The sequence below is a fragment of the Callithrix jacchus genome, chromosome 5 (genome assembly GCF_049354715.1).
Source record: "Callithrix jacchus isolate 240 chromosome 5, calJac240_pri, whole genome shotgun sequence".
Classification (NCBI taxonomy): Eukaryota; Metazoa; Chordata; class Mammalia; order Primates; family Cebidae; genus Callithrix; species Callithrix jacchus.
This window is the reverse complement of record NC_133506.1, coordinates 121,040,279-121,056,658: the sequence shown is the minus strand read 5'-3', so window position 1 is coordinate 121,056,658 and position 16,380 is coordinate 121,040,279. Positions and strand designations below refer to the sequence as shown.

The following is a 16,380-nucleotide window of genomic DNA, read 5'->3' as shown; positions in this document are numbered from 1 at the left end:
GACCTTGGTGCAATGCTCTGGTGGCTCAGGACATACTCATGCTCACTTGTGTGCACGTTCGGACACCCACCTCCCTGGACACCTAGCCATCCTGTCGTGTGTCCTGATGCCAGTCAAGCCGAACCTTTTCCCCAGTATAGTGGAAAGACTCAGACTTCTGCCTACCAAGCAAGGGTGGATCCTTCATTTGTGTTCAGTCTGAATTACTGGAAAGTTAGTTCTTCCCAGACCTAAGCTGCCTTCTCTCCCTACTTTCAGAAGATCCTTGTTCCTTCCTTCCCCGGTGATACCCATGAACTGCCAGTAGAGGCTGCTATAGTTCCGTGTGTAGGGAATGAAATGGTTCAAGGCATGTCCTACCCAGTCATTTTCTTTACCTTATACGAATCCTCTCTGAATAATGTCTTAAGTTTCTTGAGGAAACTTCTACTTTTGGTTTTCACATTACTTGGAGGGCTGCCTAGGAATCTGTCTCCCTCTGAAATAAAGTTTCCTCAACTTCCACCTTGCAAGTAGCCTTCTGGTTTCCAGTGATCCCCTCGTGGTGTCTGTAAAAAGAGTCTAAGGTCTGGAGCAGTGGAAGGGCAGCTGCTATGTTGTGTTTCAGAGATGACTACCGAAAGGCAGCAGTTTGTGAGTGCCTCCCCGGGCCAGGCTGTTAAGTACCTGATGTGCATGATGACATTTAATCTTAAGGAATCTGTAGAGTGGTTGTATCCATTTGTTATAGATGAGGACACTGAGACTCAGGATAAGTATTTCTGCTAAGGTTACACAGCTTAGGGAACTGGGATTGGTGGACAAACCTGATTACTAAGCCCAGGCCCTCAGCCACTCCACTGGATGGAAAATGCCTGAGACTACAAATTAAGGTCTTGGCATTAGGCCACAGGCAGAATTCAGTGCTTACTGCTGAACAAGGCAGTGAATCCCAGAGCTTTGGGATCCAGCTCCTGCCAGGAGGTAGGAAAATGGACAGTTTAGTGCTTGCAAGCAGGCTGCAGAACTTAATTGGGCATCTAAGGTTTGTATTCTTCCTGAGACCCATTCCGGGTGGAAACTGAAGGTCAGCATCGTTAACTCTGATTCCCTCTCATCTGGTCTAAGTGATGGAAATCAGTAGTTGGTACTGACTGCTACCAGTGGGAGTTCAGGGACGAGGAAGAGGCTGTGCATGTGGAAGTAGTGCCTTGGGCCAAACCACAGGACAGAAAATTGGAACAGAATTACATAAAACAAGGTCAGAAATTTCCTGTCCAACCCATGGGGTGGAGTTTTCTCTATTTCTCTCCATCCTAGTGAATATAAACCTGGACTTGATGTCAGTAACTGGAAGGAGCAGCTGTTAGAACTCTGATTTCAGCTCTCAGCATCCGCCATGCATCTCAAGATAGTCCTGGCGTTCCTGGCACTGTCCCTCATTACCATCTTTGCCCTGGCCTATGTTTTGCTGACCAGCCCGGGTGGTTCCAGCCAGCCTCCCCGCTGCCCCTCTGTATCCCACAGGGCCCAGCCCTGGCCACACCCTGGCCAGAGCCAGCTGTTCGCAGACCTGAGCCGAGAGGAGCTGACAGCTGTGATGCGCTTTCTGACCCAGCGGCTGGGGCCAGGGCTGGTGGATGCAGCCCAGGCCCGGCCCTCGGACAACTGTGTCTTCTCAGTGGAGCTGCAGCTGCCTCCCAAGGTGGCAGCCCTGGCCCACCTGGACAGGGGGAGCCCCCCACCTGCCCGGGAGGCGCTGGCCATCGTCCTCTTTGGTGGACAACCCCAGCCCAACGTAAGTGAGCTGGTGGTGGGGCCGCTGCCTCACCCCTCCTACATGCGGGATGTGACCGTGGAGCGTCACGGTGGACCCCTGCCTTATCACCGTCGCCCGCTGCTGAAAGCTGAGTATATGCAGATGTGGACACACCTGAAAGAGGTGGAGCTACCCAAGGCACCCATCTTCCTAGCTTCCACCTTCAACTACAATGGCTCTACCTTGGCAGTTCTGCATGCCACCCCTCGGGGCTTGCGCTCGGGGGACCGAGCTACCTGGATAGCCCTCTACCATAACATCTCAGGTGTTGGTATTTTCCTTCACCCTGTGGGGCTGGAGCTACTACTGGACCACGGGGCCCTGGACCCTGCTCAATGGGCTGTCCAGCGGGTCTTCTACCTTGGGCGCTACTATGCAAACTTGGGCCAGTTGGAACAGGAGTTTAAGTCTGGCCGGTTAGAAGTGGTTAGAGTCCCTCTGCCCCCACCAAATGGGGCTTCATCCCTGAGGCCTCGGAGTTCCCCAGGTCCTCCTCCCCCTCTTCAGTTCTCACCCCAGGGTTCCCAATACAGTGTGCAAGGAAATCTGGTGGTATCTTCCCTCTGGTCATTTACCTTTGGCCATGGGGTGTTCAGCGGCCTGAGGGTTTTTGATGTTCGGTTCCAGGGTGAGCGAGTGGCCTATGAAGTCAGTGTCCAGGAGTGTGTGTCTATCTATGGTGCTGATTCACCCAAGACAATGGTGACTCGCTATCTGGATAGCAGCTATGGACTTGGCCGTAACAGCCGAGGCTTGGTACGGGGAGTGGACTGCCCCTATCAAGCCACAATGGTGGACATCCATATATTAGTGGGCAAAGGGACAGTCCAGCTGCTCCCAGGGGCTGTGTGTGTATTTGAGGAAGCCCAGGGACTGCCCCTTCGAAGGCACCACAATTACCTTGAAAATCATTTCTATGGTGGATTGGCCAGCTCAGCCCTTGTGGTCAGGTCTGTGTCATCTGTGGGCAACTATGACTACATTTGGGACTTTGCATTCTACCCAAATGGGGCACTTGAAGGGCGGGTCCATGCTACGGGCTATATCAACACTGCTTTCCTGAGAGGGGGAGAGCAGGGCCTCCTTTTTGGGAACCGTGTGGGGGAGCAAGTGCTGGGAGCGGTGCATACACATGCCTTCCACTTCAAGCTGGACCTGGATGTGGCAGGTGAGTGCTGAGTGGATGAGGATGGAGGTTTGGGGGTGGGGTGGGGTGGGGTGGGTGGAGGGAAAGGAAGGGAATCTCCCAGCTCAAGCTGAGATCTCGAGTGGCAAGAGTGAGGTGTTCAGCACCACAGCTCTAGTGGCAACAGAGCAGGAACTGAGCATATTCAGTGCAGTCAGCCTGGTACTGGGCTACTGGGTATCTGGCAAAAGGTGAAAGGTGTTCCCCCGCCCAGCCCTTCTGACTTGCCATGATTGTGAAACTAGTTTAAATGTAATGCTGGACATGATTGCCTTAGCCTCAAGTGACACTGGGTAGGTGAACTGGCCCTAGCAGAGGCCCAATGGGGCTGGAGTTGGAGCACTTTGCTTCTTCCTAGTTCTGAGGGCCAGTGAGGGTGGGGAGAGCAGGGATCTGAGCTGAGGTCAGAAGCTGTCTAAGAGTCTTCAGGGTGGGGGTGGACCTGGGGGCTTGGGAAGGGGAGGGTACTGTAGCTGGGGTTGTTCCCCAGGATAGGGCCACTTTTTGTTGGGAGGGCCATCTCAATCCTGTCATTTCTTGACTCTAGTGACATGGCAGACAGCTTGGCGCAGAGGTATGGAAAGGGATTTTTCAAGCACAAAGGGCTCAAAGCACAGAGGACTTGCTGTTCCTGACAGACTGTCAAGGACAGGAAAACTTCAGAATCACAGATGTTTAGATCCACAAAGAACATTAAACTCACTGGACCCTCTCCATTTTAAGGGAAACTAAGGAAGGTGGGGGGAGATGGGACAGGAAGTGACTGCCCAAGTTTATATAATGCAGCATAAACTAAACTCATATTTCTTGCGCAGTGTTTCCTCATCCTCGTGGCATGTGCCTGTGTGACTGTGTGCACGCGCTTGCACTGTGGTCTCAGTGGGGTGGAGGGCAGGGAGGACTAACAGCATGATTGAAATGATCATACTAACTAGATTATTCTTTGACATACTTGGATTTTGACTGTCTTCTGATTGGAAGTTTCTCTTCAGCATCTTTGCATTAAAGAGCCTTGTTTTGGGAAGTAACATTTATTGGATCCCTAGCATGTGCAGCATGGGCTGCTGCTGTGGGCCAGAGAGGCTGTGTCAGGCACCAGTGCACAGGATGTCAGAGGCACCAGCATCAGCACAGTGTCTCCTGTGCCAGGTGCCTTCATATAGGTCTCATTTAAAGGAACTAACAGTCCAGACCTGCAGAAAGTGTGTGGCCAAGTGCTGAGTTAGGCGATGCAGATTATGGATGCTGTAGAATTCTAAGGAGCTCCCAGACAAAGGTGTGAATGTGCTCCCTTCTGAAAAAGGCTGATAGTACTTCCTACCTTGCTGAGATCAAAAGTGAGCTCTCAGAGCAGGGAGGAGTATGGGGGGGACCATGGGAAAGGATTGGGTTTTCTTTTTTTGAGGCAGAGTCTCACTATCACCCAGGCTGGAGTGCAGTGGTGCTATCACAGCTCACCGCAGCCCCAACCTCCTAGGATAAAGCAGGCCTCCTGCCTCAACCTCCTGAGTAGCTGGGGCAACAGGCACATGCCACCATGCCCAGATTTTTTTTTTTTTTTTTTTTTTTTTTTGAGACAGTCTAACTATCACACAGGCTGGAGTGCAGTGGCACAATCTCAGCTCACCACAACCTTCACCTTCCAGGTTCAAGCGATTCGTGTGCCTTGGCCTCCAGAATAGCTGGGATTACAGGCATGCACCACCCCCAGCTAATTTTCGTTTTTTAGTAGCAGTAGTAGACACGGTGTTTCACCATGTTGGCCAGGCTGGTCTTGAACTCCTGGTCTCAAGTGATCCACTCGCCTCAGCCTCCCAAAGTACTATGAGCTACCATGCCCAGCCTTTTAAATTTAATTTTTATTTTTTTTAGGGCAGTGTTTCATTTTGTTACCCCAGCTGGTCTCCAGCACCTGGGCTCAAAGGATCTGCACCACCCTGCCACCAGCCTCCCAAGTCACAAGCCCCCACACCCAGCTCGGGAGTCAGTTTTTCAGCTAGCTTGTCCAAGACAAATACCATTATCCCTTTCCTAGTTAAAAGAATGTCACCAGTCAACTGCATGTACTTTTCTGTTTATCGGGGACAGCCATAGAACAGCTTTAATTACAGCCCAGTGTAGGGATTCAGAAAATGAATCCGCGAAGCAAATTAGTCTAGGGACTGTTTGGTAGTCCAGAACTTTCTGCAGGGATAGAAATGTTCTATATTTGTGCCGCGACTCTAAGCAATAGCTACTATCTATGTGTGGCAACTGGGTACTTTTAATGTGGCTAGTGTCAGGGACTGATTTTATTTTATTTTTTTGAGACAGGGTCTTGCTCTGTTGCCCAGGCTGGAGTACAGTGGTATAAACTCAGCTCACTGTAGCTACAACCTCCTGGGCTCAAGCAATCCTCCCACCCCAGCTTCCCAAGTGGCTGGGACCTCCATGCCTGGCTGATTTTTTGTTTGTTTGTTTGTAGAGTCAGAGTTTCGCCACGTTGCACAGGCTGGTCTCAAACTCCTGGGCTCACATGATCCACCTGCCTCAGCCTCCTAAAGTGCTGGGATTGCAGGTATGAGCCACCTCACCTGGCCCTGAATTTTAATTTTCATAGCCACATGTGGCTAGTGGCTACCCTATTGGACAGGGCAAGTGGGAAGAAGATAGGCGTTTTCACTTGCCCAGACCTCCTGGCTTCCAACACAGTGTGCTCTGATGCTCTCTGCCTCTTGTCACACCAGTGCAGTGGACATCATGGAAAAGACAGGAATCTGGCCCAGAGACTTTACCTGGTATGGAACTCATCTTCCTTCCTTCACCCTGGCAGGGCTGAAAAACTGGGTGATAGCTGAAGACGTGGTGTTTAAACCTGTGGCTGCCCCCTGGAACCCAGAGCACTGGCTACAGCGCCCACAGCTGACTCGGCAGGTCCTGGGAAAGGAGGACCTGGCAGCTTTTTCCTTGGGAAGTCCCCTACCCCGCTACCTCTACCTGGCTAGCAACCAGACTAATGCCTGGAGTCACCAGCGTGGGTACCGAATCCAGATCCACAGTCCCCTTGGCGTACACATGCCCCTGGAGAGTGACATGGAGAGGGCCCTCAGCTGGGGGAGGTGAGGAGGGCCCTGGACTGGGTAGAAGGGAAGGACTGTCCCTCCCCCACCCAGCCCTTGGAGACTCCAACTCCCTGCCCACGGCTACCAGTCATCCCTGTACCTCCCCTTACACCCAAGTTAGATACACAGTGGGAAGTGGTCTCACACAGAATCTGATGTAAGGGGCTTCTGGGCCAGTAAAGGCACTTGCCATTTTCCAACACCATCTTCTTAACAATGATTCCTGGTCAGATACCAGCTTGTGGTGACCCAGAGAAAGGAGGAGGAGTCACAGAGCAGTAGCATCTATCACCAGAATGACATCTGGACACCCACAGTTACCTTTGCTGACTTCATCAACAATGAAACCCTCTTAGGAGAGGTTGGTTGCCCTAGGGATGGAGGACAGGGTCACCTGTGGGCATGGCATCTTGGCTATCCAGTCTCTGGCTATAGGTTAGGGGGAATGGCTGATTTCCAGTTCATAGGTTCAGAGGCCATGCAGTTCTTTTGTGACCAACACAGGTCATCCCTCCTGGGGTGAGATGAGCTCTGGGACACTGGCTCCCTGGCTCCCCGCACAGCTGCTTACGTTGATTACTCCTCATGTATAGGCACAAGCCTGGGCAGAGTGGAAGCCAGGCTGAGGCTGGAGGCTGGGATTGTGGCTGAAGGGTGGTTCTTTTGGTCTTGCTTCCATAGTCCTCCAGCTCCTCCATCTTCCTGCAGGATCTGGTGGCTTGGGTCACAGCCAGCTTCCTGCACATTCCCCATGCCGAGGACATCCCCAACACAGTGACTCTGGGGAACAGAGTTGGCTTCTTGCTCCGACCTTATAACTTCTTTGATGAGGACCCCTCCATCTTCTCCCCTGCCAGCGTCTACTTTGAGAGGGGCCAGAACTCTGGCCTCTGCAGCGTCAATTCCGTGGCCTGCCTCCCTGACCTAGCAGCCTGTGTCCCAGACTTGCCCCCTTTCTCCTACCATGGTTTCTGATCCTGAGGGTGTGGTGGGGGCCGTGGTCAGGCACAGGCACTTTGCTTTGTTTCCACTTTCTGTTCCATGTCCTTTTTTCACACCTGCTGCCCAGATTCCCACCCTCTCAATGTTCCTCTCACACTACACCCCCATCCTTCCCTTCGGTTAATTCTTACTTCCTGTTCATTTCTAAAATGTTAAATTGTAAAAATGATTTTTAAATATTCAGGCAAAAATACCACAAATCTTACTACTCAGAAAGAGCTTGTGTTCACATTATAGTAGACATTTCTTTATGCATGTGCATTCAAAAAGAAGAGCAGATAGAATTTTGGAAAACATGTTATATGTAATTTGTAATAAAAAATGTAAGAGGAATTTTACTTGAATTTATTGTTTGACATTTTAAGTATCTAGAGTTCCCCGGAGAATACTAAGGACTCTGGCCAGGGAACTTAGCAACGGAAGACAGAGGGTAAGGGGGATAGACCTGGCCAAGGAATGTTGTTTGGAAAGCGAAAGGGGCAGGGGGTGGGGGTCTTTGGAAGGAGAACAATAGTGTGAAGTTACAGGAAAGAACATCTGGCCCTGACTAAGTCGGGGTTTGGGGAAGAAGCTGGGCTGAGGGCAAGCGAGGCTGCTCTGCACAGATCCTCTCCCTTCCTGGGATGAGCTGCATTTTCATGCTCAGGCTGGCTGGCTGCATTATCTTGAAATTTTCCTTCCCCTTTCCCCCAGCCTCAACTCTTCCCAACTCCAATCCTGACTCAGAACGTAGAGTCTGATTTGGAGCATGGAAGACAAAACCATGTAAGGTCTGTGGAAATCACAGCTGTTCAGACCCGCCTCCAGCTCCAGCCACCCCGCCCCCTTGCCCCAGCCTCCCTGTGTCCTTCCCACCCTTAGTCCCAGGCATCTGACTACCGGGAACCTCGGCCAGCATCCAGGAGCGCCCCCTGCCACCGTCAGAGCCTGCGTCTTGCTGTCCTGAGAATACATTGCTCTCCTTTGGTTGAATCTGCTATCCCTCTTCATGGGAAAATGAACCAGAAAACAATCCTGGCGCTCCTCGCTCTGGCTGTCATCACCATCTTTGCTTTGGTTTGTGTCCTGCTAGTGGGCAGGGGTGAAGATGGGGGTGAACCCAGCCAGCTTCTCCACTGCCCCTCCATATCTCCCAGTGCCCAGCCTTGGCCACACCCTGGCCAGAGCCAGCTGTTTGCAGACCTGAGCCGAGAGGAGCTGACAGCTGTGATGCGCTTTCTGACCCAGCGGCTGGGGCCAGGGCTGGTGGATGCAGCCCAGGCCCAGCCCTCAGACAACTGTGTCTTCTCAGTGGAGCTGCAACTGCCTCCCAAGGTGGCTGCCCTGGCCCACCTGGACAGGGGGAGCCCCCGACCTGCCCGGGAGGCACTGGCCATCGTCTTCTTTGGTGGACAACCCCAGCCCAATGTGAGTGAGCTGGTGGTGGGGCCGCTGCCTCACCCCTCCTACATGCGGGATGTGACCGTGGAGCGTCATGGAGGCCCTCTGCCCTATCACCGCCGCCCCGTGCTGTTCCGAGAATACCTGGACATAGACCAGATGATCTTCGACAGAGAGCTGCCCCAGGCTTCTGGGCTTCTCCACCACTGTTGCTTCTACAAGCCCCGGGGACGGAACCTGGTGACAATGACCACAGCTCCCCGTGGTCTACAGTCAGGGGACCGGGCCACCTGGTTTGGCCTCTACTACAACATCTCAGGGGCTGGGATCTTCCTCCACCATGTGGGCTTGGAGCTGCTGGTGGACCACAAGGCCCTGGACCCTGCCCGCTGGAGCATCCAGAAGGTGTTCTATCAAGGCCGCTACTACGACAGCCTGGCCCAGCTGGAGGCCCAGTTTGAGGCTGGCCTGGTGAACGTGGTGCTGATCCCACACAATGGCACAGGTGGGTCCTGGTCCCTGAAGTCCCCTGTGCCCCCGGGTCCGGCTCCCCCTCTGCAGTTCTATCCCCAGGGTCCCCGCTTCAGTGTCCAGGGAAGTCGAGTGACCTCCTCACTGTGGACTTTCTCCTTTGGCCTCGGAGCATACAGTGGCCCAAGGATCTTTGACGTTCGCTTCCAGGGAGAACGACTAGCTTATGAAATCAGCCTCCAAGAGGCCTTGGCCATCTATGGTGGAAATTCCCCAGCAGCAATGGTGACCCGCTATGTGGATGGAAGCTTTGGCATGGGCAAGTACTCCACGCCCCTGACCCGTGGGGTGGACTGCCCCTACCTGGCCACCTACGTGGACTGGCACTTCCTTTTGGAGTCCCAGGTCCCCAAGACAATACGCGATGCCTTTTGTGTGTTTGAGCAGAACCAGGGTCTCCCCCTGCGGCGGCACCACTCAGATCTCTACTCTTACTACTTTGGGGGCCTTGCGGAAATGGTGCTGGTCATCAGATCAGTGTCTACCTTGCTCAACTATGACTATGTGTGGGATATGGTCTTCTACCCCAATGGGGCCATAGAAATCAGATTCCATGCCACTGGCTACATCAGCTCAGCATTCCTCTTTGGTTCTACTGGGAAGTATGGGAACCAAGTTGCAGAGCACACCCTGGGCACGGTCCACACCCATAGCGCCCACTTCAAGGTGGATCTGGATGTAGCAGGTAAGACATTTTGGTGGGGAGAAGGCTTCTGGAAGAAGGGCTGGAAAGTTGTTTCCATTTGCTCTGGGTTTTATATATATTATCCCAGAAAGGAAGATGTGGATTTTTGTGCTTTCCCTTTTGCTGAATGAGAGAGAGTTGGCTGCTGAGTTTTATTTGGATCTTAACTCACTGGCTGCGTGCAAAGCTGCAGCCTTCATCCATGTGACCTTATCAGAAGTTCTTGGGAAATGGCCAAGCTGAGGGAGGAGGCAGGATCTGGGCTAACAGGGTCCCCATTGCCCTCTTCCCTCCCTTGTGCTGATATGGGCTCCCCTGCTGGGAGGCAGCCCTCTGCTTCTCACCTCGTTTCTGTGTCTGGCCTGTGGTGCTGGTGTGTTGGAGGATCTCTTTGCATTCTACCAAGTCCCTGGCATGTGCAGGTCAGACATGGAACATTCCAGGTTGTACATTTCCTTTGGAGATGGACCCTCCTCCTCTCTGATTTTCCTTCTTTCTCTGGGCACAATTAACACTTAAGTGTGAGGGGTAGCATGGATCCTGTGGCACATTCCAGATAGATCCTGGAGTCTGGTCACAGAGTGGCAAGGCTACATGATGGCTTGGAGTCTTCATCTTTGTCTATTCACTGTCCTTCCCCACACTGAGTCCGTCATCAGGTGTTTTTTTTTCTCTGTTTTGCACCTGCAATATCTCGCCGGGTCACACTGCCATGCTCTGCATGCTCTCTCTGCTGTTTCAACTCTTATTGCTCTCAGATCCAAGAGCCACTCTGCACCCAGAGGGCCTCCCATGCACACCAGCCTGCCCTTCACTCAGTTCTCACTTTCCTCATTGCCTGTGGGATCCTGTCCACAGAACCCCCTCAACACTCTTTCCTCCACAGTGCAGCTCCAACCTGCCTGGCCACGCTCCACACAGCTGCACCCTGATACTCCACGTTCCTGGACACGTGATTCACATGTTACAGTCAGGCATGCTCGGTTTTGCTTATGCTTTGTTTCTCCTTAGAATGTCCTTCCATGTCATCTCTTTTGGTAATGTCCTTTAAGGCCAGGCCGAAAAGTGGCCCAGAAGGGCCCCCTTTTCCTGCCTGCACCTGTATTCTTGTGACCCGGAAGCAGCCTAGACCATGCTCCTCTCACAGGACAGGCCAGTCAGTGGTTTGCCTGTCTTCGTGGAAAGCGAGAGGGTAAGGATGATGCTCATTCATCTCTGTCTCCAGGGGCAAGTACAGTCCTCTCTGCTAATGAATGCTGAAAGAATGAATGAGTGAAATTGAATGAAATCCCTGATGAAATATTTTGATTTATAGGTCAACAGCTTTGGCTGAAGGATTGCAGGTATCTTGGGGAGAGGGAAGAGAAGCAGGAGCACATGCATTTCTGAGCTGCTCTTTGGCCCCCACTCTGAAGCCAGGTGGTGGCAGAGTCCAGAGGAGCAAGGGCAGTTGCATGACAGGCCCTCCCCTATCCTACCCCGAGCAGGACTGGAGAACTGGGTCTGGGCCGAGGATATGGCCTTTGTCCCCATGGCTGTGCCCTGGAGCCCTGAGCACCAGATGCAGAGGCTGCAGGTGACCCGGAAGTTGCTGGAGACGGAGGAGCAGGCCGCCTTCCCCGTGGGAGGCGCCACCCCTCGCTACCTGTACCTGGCCAGCAACCACAGCAACAAGTGGGGTCACTCTCGGGGCTACCGCATCCAGATGATCAGCTTTTCTGGGGAGCCGCTGCCGCAGAACAGCTCCATGGAGAGAGGCTTCAGCTGGGAGAGGTGAGTGGTTGGCAGTCAGAAAGGAGAGAGGCGATCAGAGTGGGAAAGGAGCATTGGAGGACACTCAGTTCACACTGTATGTGAAGGGAGAGATCTCTCAGGAAGGCTTTTCCTTTTTTTTTTTTTTTTTTTTTGAGATAGAGTCTTGCTCTGTTGCCCAGGCTGTAGTGCAGTGGTGCAGTCTTACTGCAACCTTCGCCTCCCAGGTTCAAGCGATTCTCCTTCCTCAGCTTCCCTAGTAGCTGGGATTACAGGTGCATACCACCACGCCTGGCTAATTTTTGTATTTTTAGTAAAGACAGGGTTTACCAGTCTTTACTAAAGGGTTTCACCAGTTTTTACTAAAAATACAAAAATTAGCCAGGCATGGTGGTATGCCAGGCTGGTCTTGAACTCCTTACCACTCGCCTCAGCCTCCCAAAATGCTGGGATTACAGGTGTGAGCCACCACACCTGGCCAAAGGCTTTTCTAGTTATCCAAAGGCACCATGGTGGGCACGTTTTCCCCTTTAAGGCTAATGCCCAGGAGTGAGAACTCTTCTGTTTTGGATGTGAGAGGGGTTGTGCTGTGAAATGGCTGGGGATAAACAGGAGGACCACACCCTCTTAGGGTGTCCTCAGGGATTCTGTAGCACCGAGTCAGTTGTGTGAATGCAATTGGGGAAGCTGAGCTCTGAGCACTCAGCTCCCTTTCGTCATAATCAGACAGCAGGATGATGTCAATGGCCATGGAGGCCTGACCAGTGCCTCCCTAGGTACCAGCTGGCCGTGACCCAGCGGAAGGAGGAGGAGCCCAGTAGCAGCAGCATCTTCAATCAGAATGACCCTTGGGCCCCCACTGTGGATTTCAATGACTTCATCAACAATGAGACCATTGCTGGAAAGGTCAGCTGGCAGGGGTGGGGGACACTAGAGGAGCCTTACTTTCTCTTGGGAGGGTCCCTGAAAACCACCTGCTGTCCTCAGGGGTGGTGCTGTTTCCTGCCTTCTGCACTTCAGGGAATCTGATTATTATCCTTTGAGGGAATCTTCCTGAACTGGGTGTCCATATGCAGACACTGAGTGAGGCCCTGGGCCTGATATCCTAGAGATCCTGAGATCCTGAGGCCTTGAGATCCTAGAGCCCTTGTAGTTCCAGTTTCATGGACTGAATCCTTTCAAGGCTCCAGGACTCAAGGAGGGATGGAAGTTACCAGGGAAAATGACATCTCCTGTATCTGAAGCTTCTCTTCCTGACTTGATGAATTTCACAATGTTAGCCTGTTTCTGCTTCCCAGCCATGGTTCTCACTCCTCCACCCTTCTTCCCTCAGTTGTGGGGAACTCTTAGAGACTTAGGGGAAGAGGAGCTGAAGTAGCCTGTGGGCTTCACCCTCTGGTAGGCAGAGGGCAATATAATGGGAAATGTCAGAGATGGAGGCTGCAGGGCAGAGACAAGAAGGTAGGTGTTCCTAATATGAAACGGACTCTGCTTATGCTTTGACTTCTATCCAGTAGGAAAAAATCTTTAAAGACTCAAGATTCCTTGGCAGCTGATCCCTACCAGGAAGTGTCCTCAGCAAAGCCAGACCTCATGATCCTCTTCCTTCTCCCCTGCTAGGACTTGGTGGCCTGGGTGACAGCTGGTTTTCTGCACATCCCACATGCAGAGGACATTCCTAACACGGTGACTGTGGGGAACGGCGTGGGCTTCTTCCTCCGACCCTACAACTTCTTTGACGAAGACCCCTCCTTCTACTCTGCCGACTCCATCTACTTCCGAGAGGACCAGGATGCCGGGGCCTGTGAGGTCAACCCCCTGGCTTGCCTGCCCCAGGCTGCTGCCTGTGCCCCCGACCTCCCTGCCTTCTCCCACGGGGGCTTCTCTCACAACTAGGCAGTCCCTGGGATGGGACATATGGCCAAGGGCTCCAGGCCAGGGCGTGAGGGATGGGGAGCAGCTGGGCACTGGGCCGGCAGCCTGGTTTCCTTTCCCATACACCAGGACTTTTTCTTCTACTGCCCTCCCTCGCATCCCCCTCTATGCTGAGCCTGTGATGGCTGACACAGGGGACACTCAGCATTGTGGATGCCAGCTGTGCTGAGTTCCCATCCAGAGAGGCGAGGCATGGCGCAGCCTGGAGCCTGAAGCTGTGGCCAAGGGCTTCCCTAGATGGTTCCCTTTTTTGCTGTCTGGCTTTCCCAAATCTTTTTAGGCCATTTCCAAGGACTCTAAAAGGGAATGATTCCCTGGAGATCCCATGGTAGGGTTACCAGTCCTGCAAGTCCATAGCCGAGCTGGGAGGGATGCTTCTGCTCACATTCCCTCTCATCCAGGTTCCTTCTCTTCCTCCCTCTCATCCAGGTTCCTTCTCTTCCTCCCTCTTACCTACTTCCTCCTCCTCCTGGTCCTGCCTTCTCTTCCATGCTGCAATTTCTCCTGAAGCCTGACGGGGTATCCCTATGTCCCAGCCCCTGGTGCTCCCCCAGACCTCAGTTCTTAATCAACTTCAGTCTCCTCTCCAGCCCTTTGGAAGTCTCAAAGATGCAATGGGACACCTAATTGGAGTGGCCGATCCTTGTGTGTCCCTTGTGTCTGTTGCTTATTGGGAGTAGGAGTTGCTGCCACCTCTGTCCTGGCGCAGGGCATGGTTCAGGACAGCTCCCTCTGCACATTTGTGTCTGCCTGCCTTGCGCTCTGTAGAGGAGGATGGTCATCGTGACAGAAGCAGCCCAAGTTAGCATTTCAAGTGGTTTTGAGGATTCAACGATAATGAAGAATAGTCATTTTGTGCCTGGGCTCTGTATTCTGCGACAGCCTGTTTGGGAGGCTGGAAACCAAGGGTGGGCATCAAAGGTGAGAAATCAAAGCCCCTAAACTCCAGCCACCCAGCCAGGGGCTGTCCAGTCGCGTTCAGGCATGCAAATGAGCTGGGCCCTGGGTGGGTGGGGGCGGGGCGGGCCTGGCCTAAGGGGAAGGGGCCTGGCCTGGCCTGGCTTGGGCTCCCCCCACCACTGCTGTCCCTCCTGAGGTCTGGATTGGGGATGGGGACAGAGAAATAGAAAGAGTTGAGAAACAACAGAAACATTTTTCCCTAAAGAATTAGTTCTCATACAGCCTTACAATACAATGCAGCTAAAAAAAAATTGTATGTCTTTATATACTAATATATAATAATCTTCAAGTGAAAATAGCAAGACACAGAAATGTGTATAGCGCACTTCCCATTTGTGTTTTAGAAAGGAGGAGAATATAAATACATGTGTGCTTATGTATGTCTATCCATTCAGAAGAAATGGATAACACTGATTACTTCTGGGAGGGGAACCAGGAGGTTGAGGACAGGGGAGGGAAGGCTCTCAGCACTTATGCCCTTTTGTACATTTTGAATTTTAAACGTGACTGTATTATCTATTCAAAATAAACAATAAATGGGCCCAAACGGGAACTGACTTTTTTTTTTTTTTGAGACAGAGTTTCGCTCTTGTTACCCAGGCTGGAGTGCAATGGCGCGATCTCAGCTCACCGCAACCTCTGCCTCCTGGGTTCAGGCAATTCTCCTGCCTCAGCCTCCCGAGTAGCTGGGATTACAAGTGTGTGCCATCATGCGCAGCTAGTTTTTGTATTTTTAATAGAAACAGGGTTTCACCATGTTGACCAGGATGGTCTCAATCTCTTGACCTTGTGATCCACCGGCCTCGGCCTCCTGAGACTTTTTTTTTAATTACATTTTTTAAAAGCAGGTTGGGGGTAGGATAAAGTGGGTTAAGGAATGGGATCAGGGATGAAATTTTCTCAAGTTCCTGAGAGCCAGAGAAGCAGGTGTGGCCTCTAGTAACTCCTTTTGCCTTCTCATGCTTGTACATCTTTTTTTTTTTTTTTTCCTGAGACAGAGTCTTGCTCTGTTGCCCAGGCTGGAGTGCAATGGCATAATCTCAGCTCACTGCAACCTCTGCCTTCCAGGTTCAAGCAATTCTCCTGCCTTAACCTCCTGAGTAGCTGGGATTACAGGCGTGCACCACCATGCCCAGCTAATTTTGTATTTTTAGTAGAGATGGGGTTTCACCATGTTGGTCAGGTTGGTCTTCAACTCCTGACCTCAGGTGATCCGCCCGCCTTGGCCTCCCAAAGTGTTGGGATTACAGGTGTGAGCCACCATGCCTGGGCTGAACTTCTTCTTTCAATGCATATACTGTTGTCCCTACCCCTTTACAGCTCCTTCTAATGGCTACTTGCATCATCGCCAGTGCTGGGGGAAGGGGAGCAAAGAAATTCAGATATCCACCCCCACTCACTCAGCATCTCGTTCACTTGAATTTAGTTGCCTTGAGCCCCATCTCCAGACCAAAGATCATGAGTGTTTGTGGTGTGTGTGTAATTGTGTGTCAACTGTCACACACTTTTATATGAAAACGTGACCTGTTGTGTCTGCCTCCTTACGTCTCAGCATGGTGATGAAGCCACCTGCTCCAGGCCCCAGATGAGGGGAGCCAGAATGGGCATCTAGATTCTTAGAGCATCAGTTCAGCTCAAGTCAGGAGGGCCGCAAGGCGAACCCCCAGCCCCATGCCCCAATTCAGTCTCTTCCTTAGGCCACAGAATTTGTCTGGAGTCTTAGCCTCAGACTTGTCAATTGTCGAGGAGTGATTACTGGCTGAGGATGGCAGGTTCTGAAGGAACTGGTGCCGCCGAGGCTCAGATCTTTAGGACCTGGGACCCAGTGGCCTGAGGTGAAGGAGCTCGACAAGGATATCCCTGAGGCTTGGGTCACAGGGCATGACTAGGACTTCTCCAGGAATGTGAAGACAACCCCCTCACAACCCCCTGTGAGGACATGAGATGTGGCTGCTTTCCTCACCTCTTGCTTTTGAGATGAAGTTTCACTCTTGTCTCCCAGGCTGAAGTGCAATGGCACGATCTCGGCTCACTGCAACCTCTGTTTCCC

General features: G+C 52.3%; 2 protein-coding genes across 5 annotated transcripts; both read left to right on the top strand.

Moving 5' to 3' along the window:
* The first annotated feature begins 1,331 nt into the window (after window positions 1–1,331).
* AOC2 (amine oxidase copper containing 2) lies at window positions 1,332–7,428 on the top strand. Of its 3 annotated transcripts, none has more exons than XM_035301506.3 (4): window positions 1,332–2,966; window positions 5,797–6,082; window positions 6,317–6,446; window positions 6,794–7,428. In XM_035301506.3, exons 1-4 carry the CDS (start codon window positions 1,379–1,381, stop codon window positions 7,058–7,060), a joined length of 2,271 nt encoding a protein of 756 aa, XP_035157397.1. In that variant the 5' UTR covers window positions 1,332–1,378; the 3' UTR covers window positions 7,061–7,428. The 3 variants fall into 3 exon arrangements, with proteins under 3 accessions (XP_035157397.1, XP_035157396.1, XP_078230530.1); XM_035301505.3 differs by having other exon boundaries at window positions 6,767–7,428; XM_078374404.1 differs by lacking the exon at window positions 6,317–6,446.
* A 532-nt stretch (window positions 7,429–7,960) lies between these two features.
* Window positions 7,961–14,877, top strand: AOC3 (amine oxidase copper containing 3). Of its 2 annotated transcripts, XM_017972366.4 has the most exons (5): window positions 7,961–8,972; window positions 9,149–9,683; window positions 11,171–11,456; window positions 12,212–12,341; window positions 13,056–14,877. In XM_017972366.4, the coding sequence occupies exons 1-5, from the start codon at window positions 8,964–8,966 to the stop codon at window positions 13,329–13,331; spliced, it is 1,236 nt and encodes a 411-aa protein (XP_017827855.3). In that variant the 5' UTR covers window positions 7,961–8,963; the 3' UTR covers window positions 13,332–14,877. The 2 variants fall into 2 exon arrangements, with proteins under 2 accessions (XP_017827855.3, XP_002748050.5); XM_002748004.7 differs by having other exon boundaries at window positions 7,961–9,683.
* Window positions 14,878–16,380: the final 1,503 nt, after the last annotated feature.

Coding starts and splice junctions, on each gene's coding strand:
- AOC2 (XM_035301505.3), top strand. CDS start 1,379: ATGCATCTCAAGATAGTCCTGGCGTTCCTGGCACTGTCCCTCATTACC. Junction 6,083..6,316: donor AGGGCCCTCAGCTGGGGGAG/GTGAGGAGGGCC, acceptor ATTCCTGGTCAG/ATACCAGCTTGTGGTGACCC. Junction 6,447..6,766: donor ATGAAACCCTCTTAGGAGAG/GTTGGTTGCCCT, acceptor TTGCTTCCATAG/TCCTCCAGCTCCTCCATCTT.
- AOC3 (XM_002748004.7), top strand. CDS start 8,084: ATGAACCAGAAAACAATCCTGGCGCTCCTCGCTCTGGCTGTCATCACC. Junction 9,684..11,170: donor GGTGGATCTGGATGTAGCAG/GTAAGACATTTT, acceptor TACCCCGAGCAG/GACTGGAGAACTGGGTCTGG. Junction 12,342..13,055: donor ATGAGACCATTGCTGGAAAG/GTCAGCTGGCAG, acceptor CTCCCCTGCTAG/GACTTGGTGGCCTGGGTGAC.